The 23,105-nt window shown below is 37.5% G+C and overlaps 2 protein-coding genes and 2 pseudogenes across 3 annotated transcripts in view; 1 reads left to right on the top strand and 3 right to left on the bottom strand.

The window, feature by feature from the left end:
* Positions 1-23,105, top strand: part of bru3 (CUGBP Elav-like family member bruno 3) — a 1,256,451-nt gene that overhangs the window by 47,269 nt on the left and 1,186,077 nt on the right. The window lies entirely within an intron of this gene.
* Positions 6,074-15,694, bottom strand: LOC141431830 (GRIP and coiled-coil domain-containing protein 1-like). The gene is made up of 12 exons (XM_074093032.1): positions 15,508-15,694; positions 14,171-14,266; positions 13,281-13,390; positions 12,006-12,151; positions 11,838-11,920; positions 11,574-11,746; positions 10,937-11,153; positions 10,165-10,556; positions 9,535-9,738; positions 8,823-8,932; positions 8,213-8,290; positions 6,074-7,447 (listed from the first exon to the last, which is right to left on the bottom strand). Exons 1-12 carry the CDS (start codon positions 15,590-15,592, stop codon positions 7,264-7,266), a joined length of 1,878 nt encoding a protein of 625 aa, XP_073949133.1. The 5' UTR covers positions 15,593-15,694; the 3' UTR covers positions 6,074-7,263.
* LOC141431678 (uncharacterized) lies at positions 16,331-17,546 on the bottom strand (annotated as a pseudogene).
* On the bottom strand, positions 20,192-21,349 carry LOC141431716 (uncharacterized; annotated as a pseudogene).

The following is a 23,105-nucleotide window of genomic DNA, read 5'->3' as shown; positions in this document are numbered from 1 at the left end:
GTACAGTCAACAAAAAAGCATGTATTAAAAATAGATTTTTATGGTTAGTTTATTATCCCGGAAAATTGCATAGTTCATAGCGATAAACGGACTCTGTGCAGTCCAAGTCGCGTGCGGCAACTAGTATAATTTATATAAACCGCACTAAAGTTCGAACCTATTTATGTTCAGATTTGGCGGCATTTAGAGACAATTTTGCTCAAAGCTGTTCAAGTTGAGACACAGACAATTGATTAATGGCGTTATTAGCGTAAAGAGGTATTGTCTGGTTTGTTAATTAATCAAGCCGCGGGAGTCTGTTAAGGGACAAAAGAGTTGCTTGTACTGGCTGCGGTGACCATAGGGTTTTGGAGAAATATTTTAATAAGCTTTTATTAAATGAAGTAAAAAAAATATTTTGCTCACCCGCGACCTTATGATAGCTACGTCTATACAAGGTGTTAATTAAATAACTGAAAACTAGAAAGTAGTTTGCCCAGAATCGAGAGTAGAATCGATTACACTATGTTTTAAATCAGGTTGTGTTTTTAAATCCCTTTTTTTGTGCCCAGTCAAGTTAAATATTTTAGCGAGGTTGCATACTAGGTATTTCGATAATTTAATACTGGCCGGTTTGCTGTCACTGCGTGATTTTCTTCTAAAAACGTCAAAACAAATCATGAGTGTAGAGCAAAGAATAGAGATACAAAACTCAAATCAAACTCACACATTTATTGACAAGAAAACACACTACATCACAACAAAAACACAGTAAAACACACAGTATAAATAGGAAAGAGAAGAAAATAAGAGATATTGGAAGATCTTTGGTGTAGAGTTAGAAATTTAGCATTGCTGGCTTAGCAAAACACACCAATATCTTTTAAAATAATGAAGATATTAAAAATAAAATCAATCAACTTACTTAAAATGAAAAAATATTTTTGGAGTGTCTGAGGTTTCAGTTATTTAATTAACACCTTGTAGATGCAAAAAAATAATGTGAGTTCATGCAGTTCCTGCCGACCCGAATTAAATTAGATTCGGGTTACAGATAATTTGATTCCCCGGGAAGGACATAAGATGGTTTTTATCCCGGAAATGGCGTAGTTCCCGCAGGATAGCGATAAACGCATTCTACACGGACGGAATCGCGGGTAACAGCTACTTTGCTAAGTTAAGTTTCTAGGCTGGATACTGGACTGTACTATATTTGTGGTTTTCTTTTAATTTTTTTCTAAACAGTCTTGCTTGCGATTAACTACCGGATGGCCAAGTGGTTAGAGAACCTGACTACGAAGCTTGAGGTCCCGGGTTCGATTCCCGGCCGGGGTTCTCGGGTCTTGGATGTTTAATATGTATTTAAGTATGTATTTATCGATATAAGTATGTTTATCCGTTGCCTAGTATCCAGAGTACAAGCTTTGCTTAGTTTGGGACTACAGGTCGAGTCACAAGAGCTGGCACGAATGGATTGAACGAAAGTATAGTCAGTTAGACATTTTTGTAGGAAAATGACAGATGCTGACATTTTCATCTTTGTGTGTAGTGTATTCAAATAGGAACACACAGATACTTTCATTTCGTGGCATACATAAAACTATTTTTTTCTTATTTATTTTTTATTTTTTTATTCATTGTTCTTATGTTTGCACGAATAAAGTTTCTTTGTTTGTTTGTTTCCTTTCTTTCATTCACTCATTCAAACCATTCGTGCCAGCTGTTGTGAATCGACCTGTTGGTTCAATTGGTTTCAGTGTCCCATAATATTTATTTATTTTAACTCATTTAGTTAGGTTCACTAATGTTTCGCAACTAACGTTTGGCGACTTGATTCATTTCGCAACTGTTTAATATTTCTGAAACTGTAAATATTTCAGGTTTTTTATAAAGCTAACCTAACCTAAAGGGTTCTACACGATGACCCTGAAATAAATCCTGAAATATTTTCAGTTTTAGAGTTTTCTAAATGAAAAGTTGCGAAATTAATCAGGTTGCCAAACGTTAGTTGCGAAATGAACGGATACCGTCACAGAAATCCTCATTGGTCCCTCTAAATATTATATATTTCTCAGATATCGGTAGTTTACTTATTTCATTGTCACCCTACACTGTCATTTTAAATGATAGATGCGAGATTTTGCCGCTACCACCACTGACATTTACCGGTCGCTGAGGCGCCACTGTCGCTACACCTCGAAAGAATTATTATAAAACAATATTAGTACAGTACCTGCCCGAAACTTTTGCCGGTCAATTGCGGCAGCAGAGGGTTCAAAGCTGGGCCTACACGTCTGAATTTTTTTGAAATTCATAATATTCGAAAATTTATTTTTTATTTCCGTGATTAACCCCTATCTCACCTGGTGTTAAGTGCAGATGAGGCCAAAGGTGTATACATCTCACTGGTTCAGTAACAGCCTATTCACTCTAGCCTTCGGGCCATCAAAATCAGTTCAGCTATTTTTGAGATATTGTGCTCTGAAATGACAATGTTGGGGATTTTTCAATTTATCTAACTTGATTAGAGTTAAAACGATTTAACGTGGTCCAACATTTAGGTCTGCCCAAATGTATACAGTCGAGGTCGAGATGTCTTTACATTTAGGGGCTGTTTCACCATCCATTGATTAGTGTTAACTGACGGTTAAATGTGATGCCTTCTCCGTCTATTCGAACAAAACAAATAGAGACGGCATCACATTTAACCGTCAGTTAACACTAATCAATGGATTGTGAAACATCCCAATAACCTCTTAAGTGCCCGTGTACTTCACGAAGTACAAATCCATTGTGAGAATAACTGCCGAATGTACTTGGTGGATTACAATTTTTTCAATGAAATATGAATTTCAAATTTAAGTACCTAAGTAATTTTCAAAATCATAACACTTAGAATTCTCGCCTTGGTCTATCGAACTATGTATGATAAAAAAAAGTCAGGACTTACGAGTTTAAGTACTTTGTCACTGTAGGTGCATAGCTACAATTGCTGACAATTTTATACAAAAGTTGAACATCAAGTGACAACGACAAGGTAGTAAGTCTAAAGACATCGTTGAATTCGTTGACCTCCATTGTACACGGGAAAGGCGTCATCATCATCATCATCATCATCCCAGCCTATATACGTCCCACTGCAGGGCACAGGCCTCCCCTCAGAATGAGAGGGCTTCAGGGCAAAGGCGTCATACTTACAAAGAACCCCGCTACCTTGTTTAATGGAACCCGCGTAAAATTAACTCCAACCGCATTCTCACACATATCGTAACTTATTTTTACTCGTGGCGCATCATGGAAATGATTGGACGGGTTTATGCAGCATCGTAAAAACTTTATACGCACACCTGAGGTCGGCACTCCATCCGCACACGGCTGTTTATGCTCTGAATATTGCATAACACCTTTTTTTGGGGTTCCTTCCAGTTGCTTTTTGCTAAGGAATTTTTCGGAGTTAAAAGGCTGGCCAGACGGTAGGGGGGAAACCTGGATTATACTACGAAGTGCAAAATTCGAACTTCGTATCTTGCCGTCCCGTTGGCGCTAATATTATTTAACACGAGAGTGAGAGGGACGGGACGATACGAACTTCGATTTCGATCTTCGATTTCGGCGACAGGCCTCATATTGATCCGCAACGTGTCTCGAGCGTATGCCTCAGAGCGAGTAGCCTCAAACTGAGGCTGTTTGCTTCAGGTCGAGGCAGCTCTGCCTGATGCTGCTCTAATGAATTAGGGTCCATATCGGCTCGCATACTTACTGAAAGTCCAAATTTAATATTTGTCAGAATGATCGTTTGTCATAACTGTCCAATAATTATTCAGAATTGACCTCCTAACCTATATCTATTTAGAATTGTTATAAAAACTACCTAACTTATATCTATAGTACCTATAGTATGACCATTTAAAATTTCAAAAAATTTAAGGTTTTAGCGGGAAAAAAATTATGACAAACGACGATTCGGACAAAAATTACGGTATGACTAGCGAAGAGTATGCGAACTTTGGCGCTCCCAATGAATTAGCGCTGCTCGTACTATTTTTCAATAGGCGTGCCGGGTGACACTCTTTCCCGGCCAAGATAATACCGACATGGAAATACCGGCCCTGTTTTTTGTGTACACGCCCATAGAAACTGACAGGATCTTCTATAGGCGTGTACACGAAAAAGGGTCTGTATTTCCATACCGGTATTATTTGGGCCGGGAAAGAGTGTCACCCGGCGTGCCGTGCACTTGGTCCCTGCAAACCGCAACTAGTGAAGGCCTTAAAATAAATGCTGTGAGAAAACGTGAACGGAGACTGAATTGTGATCCGTTTAAAACGTTATTGAGTGATTTTACTGTGTTTATTACTATACTTTAAAGCTTCCTTTAAAATTTACCCTCTTGCTGTAACTCGCTTATTTAACCTTTCGACGGGCACTTTGCATACACAGAGATTGTTGTTCTTCCATCTACAACAGGGGTCGGCAACCGCGACTCACGAGCATGTGGCTCTTTGGATGTGAAGCTCTTTAGTTCCAAACTTTATTTATACAAGTACTAACTATTGTTGGCAAGAAAAAAAATTGTGGCTCTTTAAAAACTTTGAAATTTTAATTGTAATTTTTGACTCTTCCAACTCAAATGGTTGCCGACCCCTGGTCTGCAATAGTCTACATACACTCCATAGTTGAAAATTAGTCTAGCAGTAGCTTTATTCAATGTGTGTTGTGTTTCATTTATAACCTTTTATTACTTTTATGTGACAGATAAATGTGATGCCGTCTCTGTTTATTCAGACAAAACAAACAGAGGCGGCATCACAATATCAGGCACATAAAATGTATCAAAGCTTGGCGAATCAGGTCTTTAGTGAGATTACATCCAACTTGTGAATTGAGAACTACTATTAGCGCAATAAAACAAGCTTTTGATTCAAAAATAGGAATGTATTTAACGTAATACAAAACAACAACAGATTAAAAGATTAGAGTTCAACATACTTTCTATACATTATAAAAAACCTGAATTACAATAAATATTTCAAACGTCTCGCGATTAGGTTATTCTTAACATGTTTTCTACGGGACGCAGAACGCAACAACCTTTAATAAGCTATTCATTCTTAGACCTCATGTCGAAATTTTAAACTTAATCGCAATCAAAAAATGTTTAATAAAATACGTACCTATATACCAAGCGAGTTCGAGCAGTCCGTGCAATGTATGCAGCGTGATATTTCGTGATATCACACACAGACACACAGACAGGGTGTAGTTAATGTACGACTTGTTAATGCACGATTAAATAATGCACGGCCTGATAATCCGTGCTTATGTGCACGGATACGGTATTTGACAACTCCTGATTTTGCCATATCTTAATATTATTATGAAAATATAGATATAAAGATAGTGTTTAGCGAAGAGAAAATTTAAATCGGTTGAAAATTGGATTTTTTCAAACCTTTATAACTTTGTTATTTGTAAAGGTAGCTTAAAAATTGTTTTTCTATTCGATAGCAGGCATTGTGTAGTTTTAATTTATAAAACATATACAAAATAGTCAAATACCGTTATCATGTCGTGCATTATCACCCCGTACCAAACTAGCAGGGAACCAATAATGTACGCGCAATAATGTACGACGTGATAATCCGAAGCATTATGTCTTCCGATTATCATGCCTTACGATTTCCGTGATTGAAATAAAAAAAACCTAACGAAGGGCGATTTACTCGCATTACAACACAGATCTAGTTAGTAGCACTTTCATGTATGTAGCCAGAACATACGGGTTTTCCATCCAGTGTAACTGAAACACTTTTTCATTTTCTTTTTTCAACTGTTTTTTTTTTTCTTTGTGGCAATAAATGATTTCTTTCTTTCTTTCATTTCTAATATCTTAGGAAGACAAATAATGTAAAGACTACACAGTACTAAGTCATAGAGTAACCATAGACGCTGAATAATACTTTTTATTACATTACTATCACATTATCATATATTTAAAATCAAATACCCACTCAGCTGCACGCGTGAAAAAGAAAACGGCCATGAATTGCTCTTGTCTTGCGCTGCAACAGCGACGCAGTGTATGTCTGGCTGGCTAAAATATATTAGGCAACCGCAGTTGCTCAAAGCACGTGAGGGCTAAACAAACTTACGGTGCTAATACATAACTACATGGTGTCTCAAATTTATTCTGCATATTTCAGCATTTGACAGAAAACCTGAGCAAATGCTTTTCAGGATTTTTTCTTTATGGTCAAAGGAGGGAGTAAACTTTTCATCAAAAATTATCAAAAAAAAAATCTAGAAGTGTTCAGTGAAACTAACAAAATGCGGTGAAATACTCTGGATGAATTTTAAGAAACCTTGTATAAACAGTAAAAAAAAAAAAAAAAATAAAAAAAAAATTTGCAAGAAATAAATTAACAGCCCTGGTGGCTCAGTGGTTTGACCTACAACCGCTCAAGCAGTGGATCGTGGGTTCGAATCCGGGTCCTCTAAGTTTTCGAAATTATTTTTTTTTTACTTCTACTAATTTTTTAAGGAAAACATCGTGAGTAAATCTGTACAAACCTACGAATCTGTACAACAGACTTTTTTCCGAACCGGTGGTAGATTATTTAGACATTCATAAGTGCTTGTCATAGCCTAAATTGAATAAATAAAGCCTAAATGATATTTTGACTTTGGCTTTGACTTTGAAACCATTCAATGGTGTGTGTTAAGTTTGTAATCCACAATTTGCACTAACCGATTCGGATAATTGTTTTTTTGTATATACTTCCAGTTTGGTCCCATTTAAATGTGAAGAAAAAATACCATCCCTAAATACAGCCAACATCATAAATACACTTATCACTTTTCTACCTTGACATTTTCATAGTCAAAATACCACACTTCACACACACAATTCAATTTCACACTTTATACTTGTCATTTCCAGTCGATACACAATTTCGTACGGCTTTTCAAACATGACGTTAAAATGACAAGGTACAAAAGTGATCACTTATTTATGACGTTGACTGTGTACAGTTTTGGTTATTTAAGTTTACACTATATGATCTTAGGTGTATTATTGATTTTTAGATTTCTTCAACCTTCATCATCACCACCATTATCAGCCGGAAGACGTCCACTCCACTGCTGAACAAAGGCCTCCCCCTTAGAACGCCACAATGAACGACAACTCGCCACTTGCATCCACCGGTTGCTCGCAACTCTCACGATGACGCCGCTCGAGGTCTCTCTTCTTTAACCTTATCTTGTAATTTTAAAAATACAAGACTACAGCTCAACGCGTGGCGTTGATAGTACAAGGTTCTTCTCGTGCTTAGTGAAGTGCAACACCGCGGCTATAGCGTTGAGCATGTGCGAGCGATCGTCGAAGTTCGTCGACGTAAGGTACGACAACACCACGTTCTTTAGATATTCGAGATTCGCCCCTTCGCGAGACTGGATTCTTCTTAATCTGGAATGGAGTGTCTTTGTTTATGAGTTCGTCGTTCTGAGGCTTTATGTCTAACATACTTGAAATCACAATCGTTTTCGCCACTTCTTTCTATTACATGGCATAAGATAAGGGTAGAAAGAGATGATGAATGCGACTGCGGTCGTCAGCGCTTCAGTCTATACGGCATTTGGTACAAGTACGATAATTGTTAAGACAAGGCATTCGATTTTTGCCTACTTTTAGGGCGGCCACATACACTCGGAATTCCGTTTCGGAATTTCGATTTGAAATATCGATTCGGGATTCCGTAAATACATGACACACAGACCGCACAAGCCACCATGCGGAATTCCGAATCAAGAGAAAACTTCGAACGGAAAACTACTGTATGTATGTGGTAGATCCATAGATTTGTATGGATTTACTGCGTTCGATATCCAAAATCGATATTTCTAATCGAAATTCCGAAACGGATTTCCGAATGTATGTGGCCGCCCTTAGACGTCCGACGCAAAAAGAGAGTTGGTGTTATAAGTTTGACACCAATGTCTGTCCATCTATCAGTCTGAGGCATCGTAGCTCTCAAACAGACGGAGATAGAGAACTTGAGAGAGAAGATTGAGATATTGAACATTGAAATAACAGCTTCGGGGAAATTCAACCATTCTAAGTTGGTTATTGTTTGCTTTTTATCCCTATGCGGGTGGCAGAAGTGGTAGGCGTAGCGTGGTAATGATTTCGAATGCCTCGTCTTAAAATAGCAAATAGTATTTTTTAAATTACCTGTCAATTTCTTCTTTCAGTGTCCTTACAACTTCTTTAAACCGCTCCTTCTCTATGGTAGCCTCACGTTGGTGATCCCTAAAAATAAAACACAAACAATGTATGGGAGCCAGCGCTAGTTGTCATATATTGGTAATTGGTAAGCAAGGCACGATCGTTGTGAGCACCGCTCTCTGATAAGTACCTGGTATTTCATGCGACAGATACTTGTGTTGTGATGCCATCCCTGTTTAGTTTATTCGAATAAACAGGGACGGCATCATAAATATATGTGCAGGTACATAAATGTAACAAATAAATTATGGGATGATTGACCTAGTCCCATCTAAGCATACAAGAACTAAGAGAACGAATAAACATCCGAGTCAGAGTCACGCTTCTACGCTGTTAACAATAAAGTCGTTCAGATATTTTTGATCAAATTTTTGCTCACAAGTTTATGAACTCGACTGTACAAATGCGATCGTGCCCAAGGAGCGACTGCATTTAAAAAATCCGTTAAAAAAAGCTTGTACAGGGGCTTTCAGTCAAAGTAACCCACCAAAAAGTGATGCACCTTCAGAAATATTCCGTAATAATTGGAAGACAACCTGTATACAGTGTTAAGTACCTGAACTGTCCCTCAAGGATATGTTTCTCTTTCCTGAGCTGTGATATGTCGAGATCCTTTCTGGCCAACTCGTGCGCATAGTGGAGCATATGCGGCGGTGCCATCACGTCCTGCAAACATTACACTCATTCAGAGATCTCTTGGGAATAGCAGGATAAAAAGTAAATAAGTATCGTTTTACCACAGGTCTGACACACACACGCACGCACGCACGCACGCACGCACGCACGCACGCACGCACGCACGCACGCACGCACGCACGCAACGCACGCACGACGCACGCCCGCACGACAGACAGACAGACATACCCACGCTAAAATTGATTATCGAAGACATGTCAGAAAACAATGTCTATCAACCTTAAAATTCAGTTTCATCGACATATTAATTTGATAGGAAGGTGTTTAAAAATTGTCAGAGCATTTATTTGGGTACTTAACTCGCCGAGAGCCGTGCGGCCTCGTATTTTAACCTATATTCTCTCAAGCAGAGAAGCTCAAATTTGGGCCCCGCAAAGGCTAGATCTAGCGGCTAGAATGATGATTACCTAACTCACGCTTCTCTCACTCTCCAGGATGCCTAATTCAATCAACACTACTACTGGGAATCACTGCTTGGTGGCAGGATTGGCGAGTAAGACGGTGCAAGCATTCCAGGCGGACCTTGCTCAGGTCCTACCCGCAAAACTTAAGCAATAGCAGTTGAACCTCACCGTCAACAACCCATGTCCTTCCTTATAATTCTCCACGCTGACTTTCCTGGAGCGGTCATTCTTGGCGCGTATGTAGCTGTCAGTCTCGTCCAGTAACGCCGCGTATCTGTCCCGCTGGGTGACCACTTGCTTTTCCAAGCTCTGGATACGAGTCTTCAGATCAGCAACTATTTCCTTGTGGTAGTCCTGTTGGGTTTTCAGTTTCTGCGAAAGAATCCAACAAAAACATTTTCATGTAAAATGTTGCCAAGACGAGACTATGGCTTGCACTGCAAAAATAGCCAAACCAAGCTTCTATTCTAACACTATTTATTCAAACTCTACAAGCCTTAACTTCACGAACTCTACACCTTGGTTAAAATATGTGGCTTCCGTTACTACAAGCCGTTTCGTTACTACAAGAACTAAGTATTATTTTATAACAGAAAAGTAATGAACAGTGAATAAACTTTTCATCTTACACCCATATGAAGGTAGCAAAATAAGTTGGGGTTGGGAATCGAATCCAATTCCTCAACATGATGCCTACTATACCACATACACTAATACAAGAGATGAGTAATATTAAAGTATGGGTCCTTTCTCTATTTTAGGGCAGTGTATAACTACAGTTTGAAAAATATACTGTACCTCTTCGCAAGCTTTTACTGTATCTGCTTTATCCAACCTTTCGTCTTCCAGCATCATTCCGTAAGTCTCCAACTTCTCCTTCAGCAACAGTCTCTCACTCTTCAAATTAGCTATCTCGTTCTTCACATCCCCACTCTCATCCTTTTTGACATTCTGCGCTTTATACTTCTCAAATTCCAGCTTCAGATTTTCAAACTCCTCTATACACTTGGTGTGTACGTTTTCGTAGCCGTCCATTTTGAAAATGGATGTCAAGTCGATGGGGTTCCCTAGTTTCTCGTTTTCGGCCACTAACTCCTTTTTGAGGATGTGTATTTTGTCTATTAAGGTCTGTAGGTATTCACTGTCTGCTAGTTTCTCGTTGTCAGTCTCACTTTTTTGTTGAGGCTCTTCTGAAATTATAGAAGTGGGGTATTGATTTGAATTGGTCACAAGTAGATTCCGCAGTCTTGTAGTTAGGTATTATGTCACAATAGATTAGTTTGAGGAAGATTGCCAGATACTACAAGGCACAACGGCTTAGATGGGTGACAGGGCTGTTAGGACAATTTTATTTATTTATTTGTTTAGGAACGTTATTGTTTAAAAAATGGTTATAAGCGGTTATGGTTAAGCGCCGTAAAAAGGGCACATCCCGCCGGATAGCCATTTAAAATATTTGAATGTATGTTTGTTTGTATGTCGTACAAACGCAGCTTCCCGTATAAAAGGTTAATAGTGTGTTGATATGGACCTCCGCAATGTAACGCCTAAATCAACTAAATCTTCTTACCACTAGCAACACTGGCACGTATCTCCCCAACCAGCTTTCCATTCATGGCGTCCTGCAACTGCTGTATGAGTTGTTGGTCGCGCCGCCTCCTCGCATCATACTCCCCGACGGTGGCAGACAGCTCAGCCACTCTGCCTTCTAGCAGAGCTACCCTCTCTTCTTGGCGTGCGCAGATTTTTCGAGCGGATTCCTCTGCACGTTTCACTTTGATTTGCTCCTGGTTTGCAGAATGGGTTGATTAGGAATGGTGTGCAGTCACAGAAATCTAAATAAATACGTTCCTAATATAAATGACAGTAATGCCTTCATCCTGAGATATTTGTATTTATTAATAAAAAACTTTACGTTATTGAACTAAACTACTAGTCGCTTTTTACTTTTAAATTTTCACAAAGTTTTTTAATGCAGTCGGTTTTTTTCCTAATTCTTGTTCAAATTTAAACACGACCAAACGGAAAATTAAATATTCATTTTCCAAATTGGCTTGGTTGGTGACTTCTGATGCAACCGTCTCTGTCCCGTTGAGTCTCCACTGTCCATGCCTCCGCTCGCTGCAACATTCTGCGCCGCTACCAAAGAACTACTACTACTAGTCGTGGACCCGCTTCTCTAACCTATTTGAACTGCTTCCTGTTACCTCTCTGATAGCGACTGAGTGCGACTGCTCGACCAAAGCCAGCTTGTTCTGTAGCCGCACCAGCAGAGCCGGAGTCTCCACTGTCCGCGCCTCCGCTCGCTGCAACCGTCTCTGCGCCGCTTCCAAAGAACTACTCAAGTCGCGGACACGCTTCTCTAATTCCGCTTGAGACGCTAACAAAATAAATAACAAATTATGGCAAAAGATATATTAAGGGGTCTATTTAGTTGAGTGATGGTGAAAAGGGGGAGAAACAAAACTTACATTGAGCTTCGGTTGAGAGTCCAACTTTGTCTTCTAGCTTCTCTTTGGATTTTCTTTCCGTATTGATTTTGATATGTAATTCTCTGTAAATAATTAAATGATAGAACTTCATTTTAGAACTTTACAAAGATGTTTATTGGCACTAAATAATATGTAAAAAATACTTACTTCAACATGGCAGCATGATCAGCTCTCTCGTTCTCTCTTTCCTGGATTTCATATGCTATCTTTGCTTTCAGGTTATTGACTTCTGCTTGATGCTGTTGGATCATTGCTTTTGTTTCCTCTCTTAGAGTGTAGATCATGTTTTCATACTGGAGAGAACATTAGACAAGTTTTTATTAAAAGAAAACTTGGTTCCGTCGCGTACGGACCCGTTCGCAGATCATCCTGTTGTCAAATCGACTGCAAAAGAGACGATATGACAACGCGGGCTGATTTGCGATTGGCAGGAATTATGAACAAGTCCATTATGCGAACAGGACGAGTTGCGATCCGGACGAGTCGCGAAAGGCTACTAGAAATGCAGGACAAAAGTAATTTTCATTTTTAAAAGCTTTTTTATGAACTTGCAATGTATGTCCAATGTATGTATACGTACATCTCAAATCTTGCAAGTTAAATTTGACCCATTTAAAGTTGGCAGATTGTCTTGGAATTTAGCATACTTATGTAAATTGCGTGACAATACAATAATCTGGTAGTGACATCCTGGTAGCCCAGCCAGGATCGTCTCCGCTGGACGGAACTCTTCAACGGTCAATGGCATCGACTTGATATTTGGTATGCAAATGTAGTTTGGGTGACCATGCAAGTACAGTCAGCAAAAAAAGCTTATATTAAAAATTAATTTTTTTTTCGCGGCGAATTCGCTGCTTACTTAGTCAAAAGTCAAAATATATCTTTTCTTTATTCACTTAATATGAATGTCAAAAAAAATCTACCACCGGTTCAGAAAAACCTCTGTTGAGAAGAATCCGGCAAGAAACTCAACAAGGTATATTTTTTTTTAAACAGATTTACAATCTTATTAAATGATATCTATACATCACAAGTATTTAACACAACTTTATTTTTAACACAGAAGGTTCGCTATTTGAATAAAGGGATCGCCAATATGGATCAGAATTATTTCCAAATATCCCTGTCCATGATATAAAAAAAAACTTTATAATACGCCTTAGATATTAATGTCTTCTTGACAATAGCTCTGAATTTTGTATCCTGTACTAGCGGGAAATTTAGTATGGCGTTCCAGCTCTAGACGCGGCAAACTCGCAGCTCGCAGCGCGTTTGCCTCGCTTTCAACTCGCCCGCAAATCGCAAGTGTGATAAGCCTCTTACCACGTCAAAATTTACCTATGGCTAGCAACAGTAATGTAACAACTCACAAGACACTTTTTACACACATGCCCATAGCAAACAATCAACAATATTTCATACCTTTTCTCTAGTAACCTTCTTGTCGGCTTGGAAAGCCTCTTCCATTCGAGATTTCTCTGCCGTTAGAGTTGATAGAGACTCTGTGAGAGCTGCCACAGAGTCATCAGTCACTGTGGGAAACACAAAGCTTTGTATATTTCACAAACTAGCGTTTAAGCGTGGCTTTGCTCACGTTAACCATTAGACTTTTTTTATTTATTTATTTGGCATCTGAATGTCTCTGCATGGAAATAATTTGGTATAACAGTGTGGGATCTATTATTAATGGATGAACTGGTCAATTTAATTTCTTCTCTTTACTATGGCTATGGCTACATGCCATAAAGTAAATAAATTAATTTTGAAGATAGTTTTAAGTGGCGGTTAAAGTTTGTAAAATATTTGTGGTTAGTTTGTTCAAGAAAATAAATTTGCTACTTGGGGATTTACAAGACAAAATTAAATGTTTGTTTTAGTTCGTAAGTCTAACATCTGGTAGCATGGTAAACGGTTATCTTGCTCTGAGGATGAACTTTGGTTGAGTTCAAAACGTGTTAGTGTAGTGTGGTGGTGGTGGATAGGGATATGAATTATTTGTAAAGTTGCAGGTGGGTCAAAAAACTTTTAAGTGTTGTTGTTCTGTCTTGTGATTCAGGAACCAACAGTGATACAGGTTTTGAACATGAAACTACCGTAATACAGGTGCTTAAAAAAAATATTTATCTGTAATGTATCTTTACTGAGCAATGAGCAATGAAGAGATTGACTCAATATAACAGCCACAACAGTTTTGATGGGTTTGTACCCCATGAAACCATATTTTTAATGAGTGACTCAAGAGACATAAGTTGATTGACCTCAGGTACTGTTGTGGTATGTTTGGTATTCAAGTCTTAATAGTTGTAGTCTACCTCCTTCGCTGGTGCTTTCTGTTTTGTTTAAGGCTTTGAGACTAACTTCCAAAGCTTCCTTCTCCTTCGCCAATCCTTTGTAAGCAGCAACAACATCTATAAGGAGAAAAAACTTCAAACTTTAACTTCTTGTAGGGTTGTTATCTAAACTCTTTGATGTTCATCACAATCACCATTTGTATTACGTTGAACTCAGCTCAGAGAGAGTTAAATGGGTCAATCAACATTTTAGTGTCGTTATTCTGTCCCGTGACCTAAGTGACCAGTCATACACTTTTTTAGAAAAATGTTTGCAATATATACCAGGGATGTAACAAATGTGGTTTTATCGGAACCTAAAGCGGAACCAGATGTTTTCGATTTAGTTTATCAGAACCAGAAACGGAATCGGAACCGAAAACAGAACCGGAACGAGAGCCTGAGTGATAGGTGGACGAGATAATAAGGTTAGGTCTATTGCGTAACGTGTCTGACACTCGTGACCACAATCAAGTAATAGTTTTCAAATACAAAAACTGTCATAAAATTGTGATTGCAAGTGTCAGAAACGTTACATAATTTAGCCTTCTGTTTGTTTTTGATCTACGGGTCTCATGTCCAGTCGCCGCGGTAAGCATTGACACCTGATATAACTTCCGTTTCAAAAGTAACGGAACCGGAACAGAAAAGGATGTTTAATATCAAACGGAAGTTCCGACTTAACGGAAATAGAATCGGAACTCCGTAACATCCCTGATATATACTACAGATCTATTGAATAATGTCTTGCCATGTATTTTGTCCGAAAAGTTCGTTTTTATCTTGCTTTCTCAACTAACTTACTGAAGTTTACTGAACCCCACTGAGAAGCAAGATAAATACGAACTTATCCAAAAAAAAAGGGAAAAACATTGTTCACTAGATCTGTACTTGCATGCTTAGGAGATGAGCCACAAAGGAGCCTTAAAACTGCCACAAATCATTACTTTTAGTGGATTTGGACCCCATTAAATCATACTTTTATTAAGTGACTCAGGAGACATTACAATGGCAACCAGATACAATAAAAAGTTAACTGACCCAAATGTATAATTAGTTTTCTTTTGCTTCCCACAATGCTATAGTATCATTTCGTTTTGTCATATCGTGTCGTCATAGTTTCGTCCGCTCAGCTGTTTTCACTAAAGATGTGCTGTGCGAGGATAGGTAAATGAAGTGTTTCTATTGGTTCGTGAAAAACATTCCTCGCAACACATCGTCACATATCTTTGGTGGAAATGCAGCCTTATGGTTCCTTATTCATCATCATCATCTCATGGTTCTATCACTAATGATGAAAAACAGGGAAATATACGTACCTCTAAGTCTTGATTCATAGCGTTTAATCTGATCCGCTTGCTTAGTTATAGTAGATATTAACTCCTGTTTTGATAACGACTCCATCGTGAATTATACGATCAACATACGGAAACTTTGTAAGTGATATTATCATTCAAAGCATTGACATCTATGTGCCGTAAGGTACATAGATGTCGATAATTCAAAGCCACCAGAAATTAGGTTAAATAGTGTTGAGTTGAATGCACTTGCTAAAGCAACATTATATTGCCGATATTATAAAACAGAACTATTGTATCTTACGAAAACAAGTAAAAGAGCTAGCTACGTGATGACACTGATGACATGAAACACATTTTTTTTTTTTTTTTTTTTTAATTCGTCCGTTCGGACAGGCTAAAGTCAGGGACCATATCGCCTCGTCATCAGTTAATACTTATAATTTATTTCAACTTCTATATATTATTTCCATGTCAATTTAATAAAATTTCTTCAATATTTTTCTTTCCCAACGTTGTCATATCCAATAAAACTTCTTCAGTATTTCTTTCAATGTTGTCATATCCAATTAAACTTCTTTAGTATTCTTTCTATATTGTCTTATCCAGTTAAACTTCTTCAGTGTTTGCTTTCTATGTTGTCACATCCAATAAAACTTCTTCAGTTATAGTCAAGTCCGGTGTATAAATATTCAATCCAGAAAATACAAGATAATTATTTAAAACTTCTATGTAACCTACATAGATGATCCTTTAAAAATCCCTGTAAGGAAATAGTCTGACAGCTCTGATTTGACGCCTGTCAGTTGATTTACCAATTACTTAAACTAACCTAACTCTAACCTACACTCACTGAAACGATAGAAAATTAGGAATATACAAAGAATGAAGCAATATTATAACTTTGTACATTAATGAAACAAATTATATTTCTTTTACTGTTGATACAATGAAGTTGTACAGTGGTTCATATGTAGAATGATTCTTTAACAGCTCTTGAACAGAGAGCGGGACCAGATGTGGTTCTCCGTAAATGCGGATTAATTCGTCCATCAGCACAAGGCGCTGAATGCCGAAAGACGAACAATGATAGACTATATGATCTATGGTTTGATCCTCATTTGACTGACACAATTCACAACGAGGATCACTTATAATTTTCATACGATGCAAATGATGGTTGAGGCGAAAATGACCTAACCTAAGACGACAGATTGTGCTGTAAAAGCTTATATTACGATAGATATTACCTTTACGTAACCAAGATACAGATTGTAAGTTTACATTTAAGGCAGCATACCAAGAACCCTTGTTTTCTACTTGCACAACATGATCCCATTGTTTTTTCCACTGAACATACATTCTTTGTTTCAGTATTGGAATAGCATCAGTATATGGGAGTAGGACATCAAAACTAACATCAATAGATGGAGGAGAGTTTGCAATTGACTGAGCCAAGAAATCTACATTTTCGTTACCAGATACGCCTATATGTGAAGGAGTCCACATGAATTCGATAACAAATTTGTTTTTTAAGTGAAGCTCAGACCAAAGATCTTTAATTAGGAAAATTAAATAATTTGTATTAGATTTTACTTTATTATTTTTTATAGCTTTTAATACACTCATACTATCACTGACAATTACCCATTTACATGCCTCTTTTGCCTTGATATGTGCTTCAGTGCACAAAGAATAGCGAATGCCTCAGCTGTGAAAATACTAGCATGTTTGTCTATTTTGAAACCAAGACCCATTTTGTTTTCGGAGTTGTATATAGCTGAAGATACACTAGACTCATTCTTAGATCCATCTGTATAAATGAATTTAAAACCATTCCATGAAGCTAATTTCTCATATACTTGTTCCTTTCTGGAGAGACCATTATCAATCACAACATTTATAGGACTAAATTTACTTTCATAAGGCCCATCGAAACAAGGTAAGTGGTTATTGCTTTTATGTATACTAATTTGATTTAAAAAACTGCTAAATTCAGATAGGCCCTGCAAAACATAAAAAGATTTTTGGAAAGGCAATAGATTAATATTCAAGAGTTCTTTTAAAGGTGGTTGTCATATTCAGCATGTAGTTTTACAATAAATCTTTCCTTCAAATATGCAAGTCTTATTGTTACTGGAGGGAGATTACACTCTACTTGTAATGAAACAATAGGAGTGGTTTTAAATGCTCCAGTCACAACGCGCATGCACTTATTTTGAATTTTTTCTAAACTCTCTATAATTTTATGGTCTGAAGCAAAACACATAAACCCATATTCAAAATGACTGCGAACTAAAGATTTATAAAGCATAAGTAATATTTTGGGGTCAGCCCCCCATTTTGTACCACGCAATGACTTAAGGATATTAAAAGCTTTATTGGCTTTGACTTCTAAATGCTCAGCATATTTTTTCCAGGATAAATTGTGACAAAATATGACACCCAAAACTTGGTATCTGTGACTATTGGCAGAGGTGTATTATTATACAATAAAGAGGGCAAAGTAGCTTTAGATTTTAGACCAAAAACGACAACTTTAGACTTAGATGGATTAACTGCGAGATTTAAATAAGAGAGGTAATTATGGAGTTTTGTTAATGCTAAGTTTAAGTTATTTATTATTGTGTTAGAATTATTTCCAGATAAATATACAACAAGGTCATCGGCAAATTGTAAATTTTTGATATTAGGACCCATTACCAAATTTAAGCGACGTATATACAGAATGAAGATCAGAGGGGATAAAATTCCACCCTGACAAACTCCTATGGAAGATAGTCGAGGACCAAACAATTCACCATCATACTTCACAAACACTTTTCTACAAGATAGAAATTTTTGAATCCACTGTACAACTTTAAGTGGAATACATATATTTAACAGTTCTGTACATAAAATATCAATATTTACATTGTTAAAAGCACCAGTAATATCAAAAAACACTGAAATAAGTTTGTTGTTATTTTTGATGCTTTTCAGTATATCTAAATGAAACAAAGATATGCTTTCACGTGCTGAACGACCTCTACGAAAACCATACTGATTGTTTGGAAGCAATCCATTATGTTCTACATAATATTCAAGACGCTGCTTAAGTAATTGTTCAAAGACTTTTCCTGCGCATGATGTCAATGTTATAGGACGATAAGAGTCTGGATTAAACCTAGGTTTGTCAGATTTTAATATAGGAATGATGCAATCAGTTGTCCATTCAGGTGGTATGTCGTTTTTTGTCCAAAGTGCATTGTAAATATTTAGTAAAATAATCAGACAACTCTCTGGCAGTTTCTTGAACATCATATATGGAATTCCATCTAAACCAAACGAAGTATCCCTGCGTGAATATATTGCAGATTTCAATTCTTCAAGGGTAAATAAGTTTATGAGATAATCATTGTGCGGGCTGGAAGGGGATTCAAGAGACAAACTACTTACATTTTCCACACTATCAGGAGTATATTTTTGCAAGAAATCTAGAATCCATTCATGATTACTATTAGAGTGTCGAGGAACATAAGTTTTATTGAATTTGCGCATGAAGCGCCAAATTACTGACAATGGAGTAAACCGATTAAAAGAAGTGCAAAGATCAGCCCAAGAATTTTGTCTTTCTGTTTTAATAACAAGTTTTTTCTTAGCTTGGAGTTTCTTAAATTCTAGGTAATTTTCTAAAGTAAAATTTTGTTTAAAATTGATGTACGCCTGTTTGGAGTTTTGAACAGCTGTGGAACATTTATCATTCCACATGGAAGATTAGATTTTTTCTTAGATTTTCTAACAGTACAAAAACGATTAGGACTATTTGTCATGGGACAGGGACCTTTATGATTCGGTATGGACTCTGTGACAGCACACATTAGGATATTCGTGAACAAATTGTAGGCCTCAAGAGGCGTGTAAGAGTCGAACTGAAAGTTATTTAACTTACACTCCACCTTCTCGGCATACATTTGCCAATTCACCCCAATTTTAAAATGGGGTGAGTGGGCAAATGTACTCCATTTACGTTATTATTTACAAAATTATTTACATTGTTATTTAGAACCAAATTGATTATTCCAGGTAGATGATAACTACCCAGAGGATCGTCGTGGACTGACCAAGTACAAAGAGGAGCCAACGATGGAGAAACTATGGCTAGATCCAACGCATTAGGACGCCAAGTCATTGAGCCCACAGTAGTGGGCGTGCCATCATTTAAAAGTACCAGAAAATTATCATCGAACAACATCTAACACAGTACGACCACGTGATGAAGTAGAACAACAACCCCAAGACGTGTGATGAGCATTAAAGTCTCCTGCGATTATCATGGGTTCGGGTATAGATTTAATGAAATTTTCAAATTTTGTTTTTTCAAAAACTGGGTTGCAATTTGTAGGGCTATAAAAGCTTACTATACTAATTTGTTTACTATTAACAGATATTTGTATACAAATATTTTGAAGAGAGTCATCAAAAAATGTGTTAATTTTGTTATATGCAATACTATTATGTATCAGAATACATACACCATTATGTTTGTTACCACAATCATTGCGCTCTATGTTAAACCCAGGGACCTTTAGCCTCAGATGAGGCTTTAACCAGGTTTCGCAAATGATCGCAATATCTATATGTTCTTGATATAAAAAGTTTGTAAATTCGTGCCTATTGTGGAGTATACTCTGAGCGTTCCAATGTACGATTTTGAGGGCGTTCATTATGCTTTAGATTGAGCGTTCCCTCTTATCGTACCTTGGAACGCTGCACGTATTGTTTCTGTATTTATAGGCGATTCGTTTTTATTAGCTACTAGCTTTATGATCACTTGCGTGATCATATTTAAAATGATTGAGATTTTAAGCATATTCTCTAAGTAGGTTTCAGCTGTCCTAGCCGCTAGTTGGGGGAAAGACTTTTCATTAAATAGATCGGCATAGGCTGCAGTTCGGGATTTGATTTTGTTTCTTCTATTTTGTTTTTTTAATAGGACAAGACGCGGAAATTGCAATATGTTTACCCTTGCAGTTGGCGCAAACTGGATTTTGTTTGTCGGCGCCACAGGCCTTATAATTGTGATTTTCGGAACAGATAGAGCAAACCTCATTATTTTTGCAAAATTTAGCAATATGTCCGAACTGTTGGCACTTTAAGCATTGCTTAACTGGAGGGACATATTGCGTCACCTCGTGTCTCCATGAGTCCAGGTACACGTACTCAGGCAGCTGGGTAGAGGCAAACGTTACTGCGACAGTCTGCGTGGGAATATACGCGACCTCGCCCCCATCTGCCCTCACCCTGCGCATGAATCGCCGCACCTGGATGACGTTTCGTGAGCTGCCGATCATTGCGAATATATTTTTATTCGATAAACCAACTGGGACAGATTTTACAACTCCAGTAACTTCTGTGTCTGCTGCGGGATTGAGGCGTTAAGCCCTAATTCGTCTAGGAATTTATTATGACCTAAAAACGTGTTGGCATTGTTTGACAAATCGAATGTTATAGCCACTTTATACTTATTCATAGGCCTCAGATGTAACACTCCCGATATGGCGTATTTTCTTATGGCCTGGGACAAGTTTACTTTATCGCCATCCGAAAACGGCTTGTCGGCGCATTGGTGTGTGAGGAACACAACGAAGTCTCGCCTCTGTGAATTTTCTGGATATTTACGAGAATAATTTGTTACCTTGTACGGCCTGTACTTATCTGCATCGTTTTCATAATCGGAGTCCTCGGCGGAGGACCCTCTGTCTTCAGCACCTTCTTTTTTTTTTCGTTTTTTAGATTTCTCCCGTCCCATTATAGCTTATGTAATATTTACACACTTATCCGTAAGTATGTACAGATATTTACACCTAAAAATATACAATATATACAGAATATTAATAATTATAAATATTTCTTTTAGAAATTCGCGCCTTCCCTCTCAAAGGTTCCCGCCTTTTTTTCACATGAACACAATATGAAATGTTTTTTGCAATGTCAAATGTCAGAGTTTTCGATCACTCGACCAACTAGTCTCTGAAAAAATAAAAACAACTGATTGTAACAAGGAATTTTGGTTAACGAATTAGATGAGTTCTCGAATACAATCCTAGAAGTTATTTTAATCGTACAAATGCTTTAATCAATCATTTGTGCAATCTTAAATACTCTTCGCATGTTGCGGTGACATGCGTAACGCGTAGAAAGAGCGAAACGCATCTGTCAGATAATATTAGTAAATTCTGTGGTCTGTAAATCTTAATGTGGTTAATCCTGTTATTTTTTATTAAAACTGCGTTACACATTCAACACGTAGTATCCAAAGACTACAGTATATATAGGAGATAGACGGGTATCTCAGAACTTGTATTGGTTCGTATGGAAAGAGGTGCCATCTAGTTCTCATTGTTAAAGCTCGCGCCTATGCATGTTACCTAGAATATACATATAGATATGTATGTTTACGTATGTAGCTACGTATAGATTATCAATATTACGCTATAGATAAAATTAGCGTCACGCTCCTAGAGACTACATTAGTACCTAATTTTTTTGTGCAGGAAATGTCCTTAAGACTACTTGGTAGTCTCTAGGACATTTCCCGCACAAAAAAGTTAGGGACTAATGTAGTCTCTGATGCGTGACGAGTTAAGTAAAAATGTTATTTTCAATAATGCACATGTTTAAACAAAAAAACATGTGCAATCTGAGAATAACAGATTGTGCCGAATAGAAGAAGACAACCAGTTCACGGCACTTGGGCATTTTATTATTAAATCAGTACTTTACCAAATGTTAATGTACCACGTTTTACTTTTTTCAATGGTCTACTTGCTACTATTTTGCTGAGATCTCTCTGCGCTATAAAGGGTATAGAGAAAGGGAAGTAAAGTTTTAATTCAGATTTATCAATTGCCATTTATTTATATCATGACAGGCTAGCAACCTGTCACTATTTGTACCGTTTTTGTCAACTTAACTAAACCTATAATTGCTAAAAGTGGTTCCGAAGCCGGTAACGTTTCGTGTGCTCTGCCTACCCCATTTGGGAATACAGGCGTGACGTTTGTGCGTGTGTAATGGGCTATGTTTTGCAGTATTATAGTAGTTTATGCAACTGTATCGTAATAGAGTCACATGAGTTTTTAAGGCCTAATTACGTACAGTTGCATACAAATATTTTATCTACATCCATATATTAAATCCTCTATCATGTGTTCCGCGAACCCTTGAGAATGACCTGCATTGCAACGAGTACTAGGTATGTCTGCCCCACGACCTTGCGCCCGGTGCGCGCCCGATGACGACGACCTGCGCCTGCTGGTGAACGCCCCGCTGCTGCACCTGTACTGTAACTGTAATGAATGATGTATGAAATCTCATACGATATAGATTTCTGTATCCCCCGTGCTGTACTGCCGTGGTCATAATAGAATTCAATATTCGTAATGATGGTCGTGGCTGTCGTAATCTGTGGTTTTAACGCATAATGGAGGATATACTAATGGGTGTAGATAAACATACATTTGCAATGAGATTACTGGCTGTAATCAACTACATAAAATAAAATCTATATTCTTACGCTAGAAAAAGGCGTTTATGCTCTAGCACGTCATGTTTCTGACTCCGTTTAAGTAACTATG

The sequence above is a fragment of the Choristoneura fumiferana genome, chromosome 10, assembly GCF_025370935.1.
Source record: "Choristoneura fumiferana chromosome 10, NRCan_CFum_1, whole genome shotgun sequence".
NCBI lineage: Eukaryota > Metazoa > Arthropoda > Insecta > Lepidoptera > Tortricidae > Choristoneura > Choristoneura fumiferana.
The sequence above is the reverse complement of the archived record's forward strand: the minus strand, read 5'-3'. Positions and strand labels throughout refer to the sequence as shown.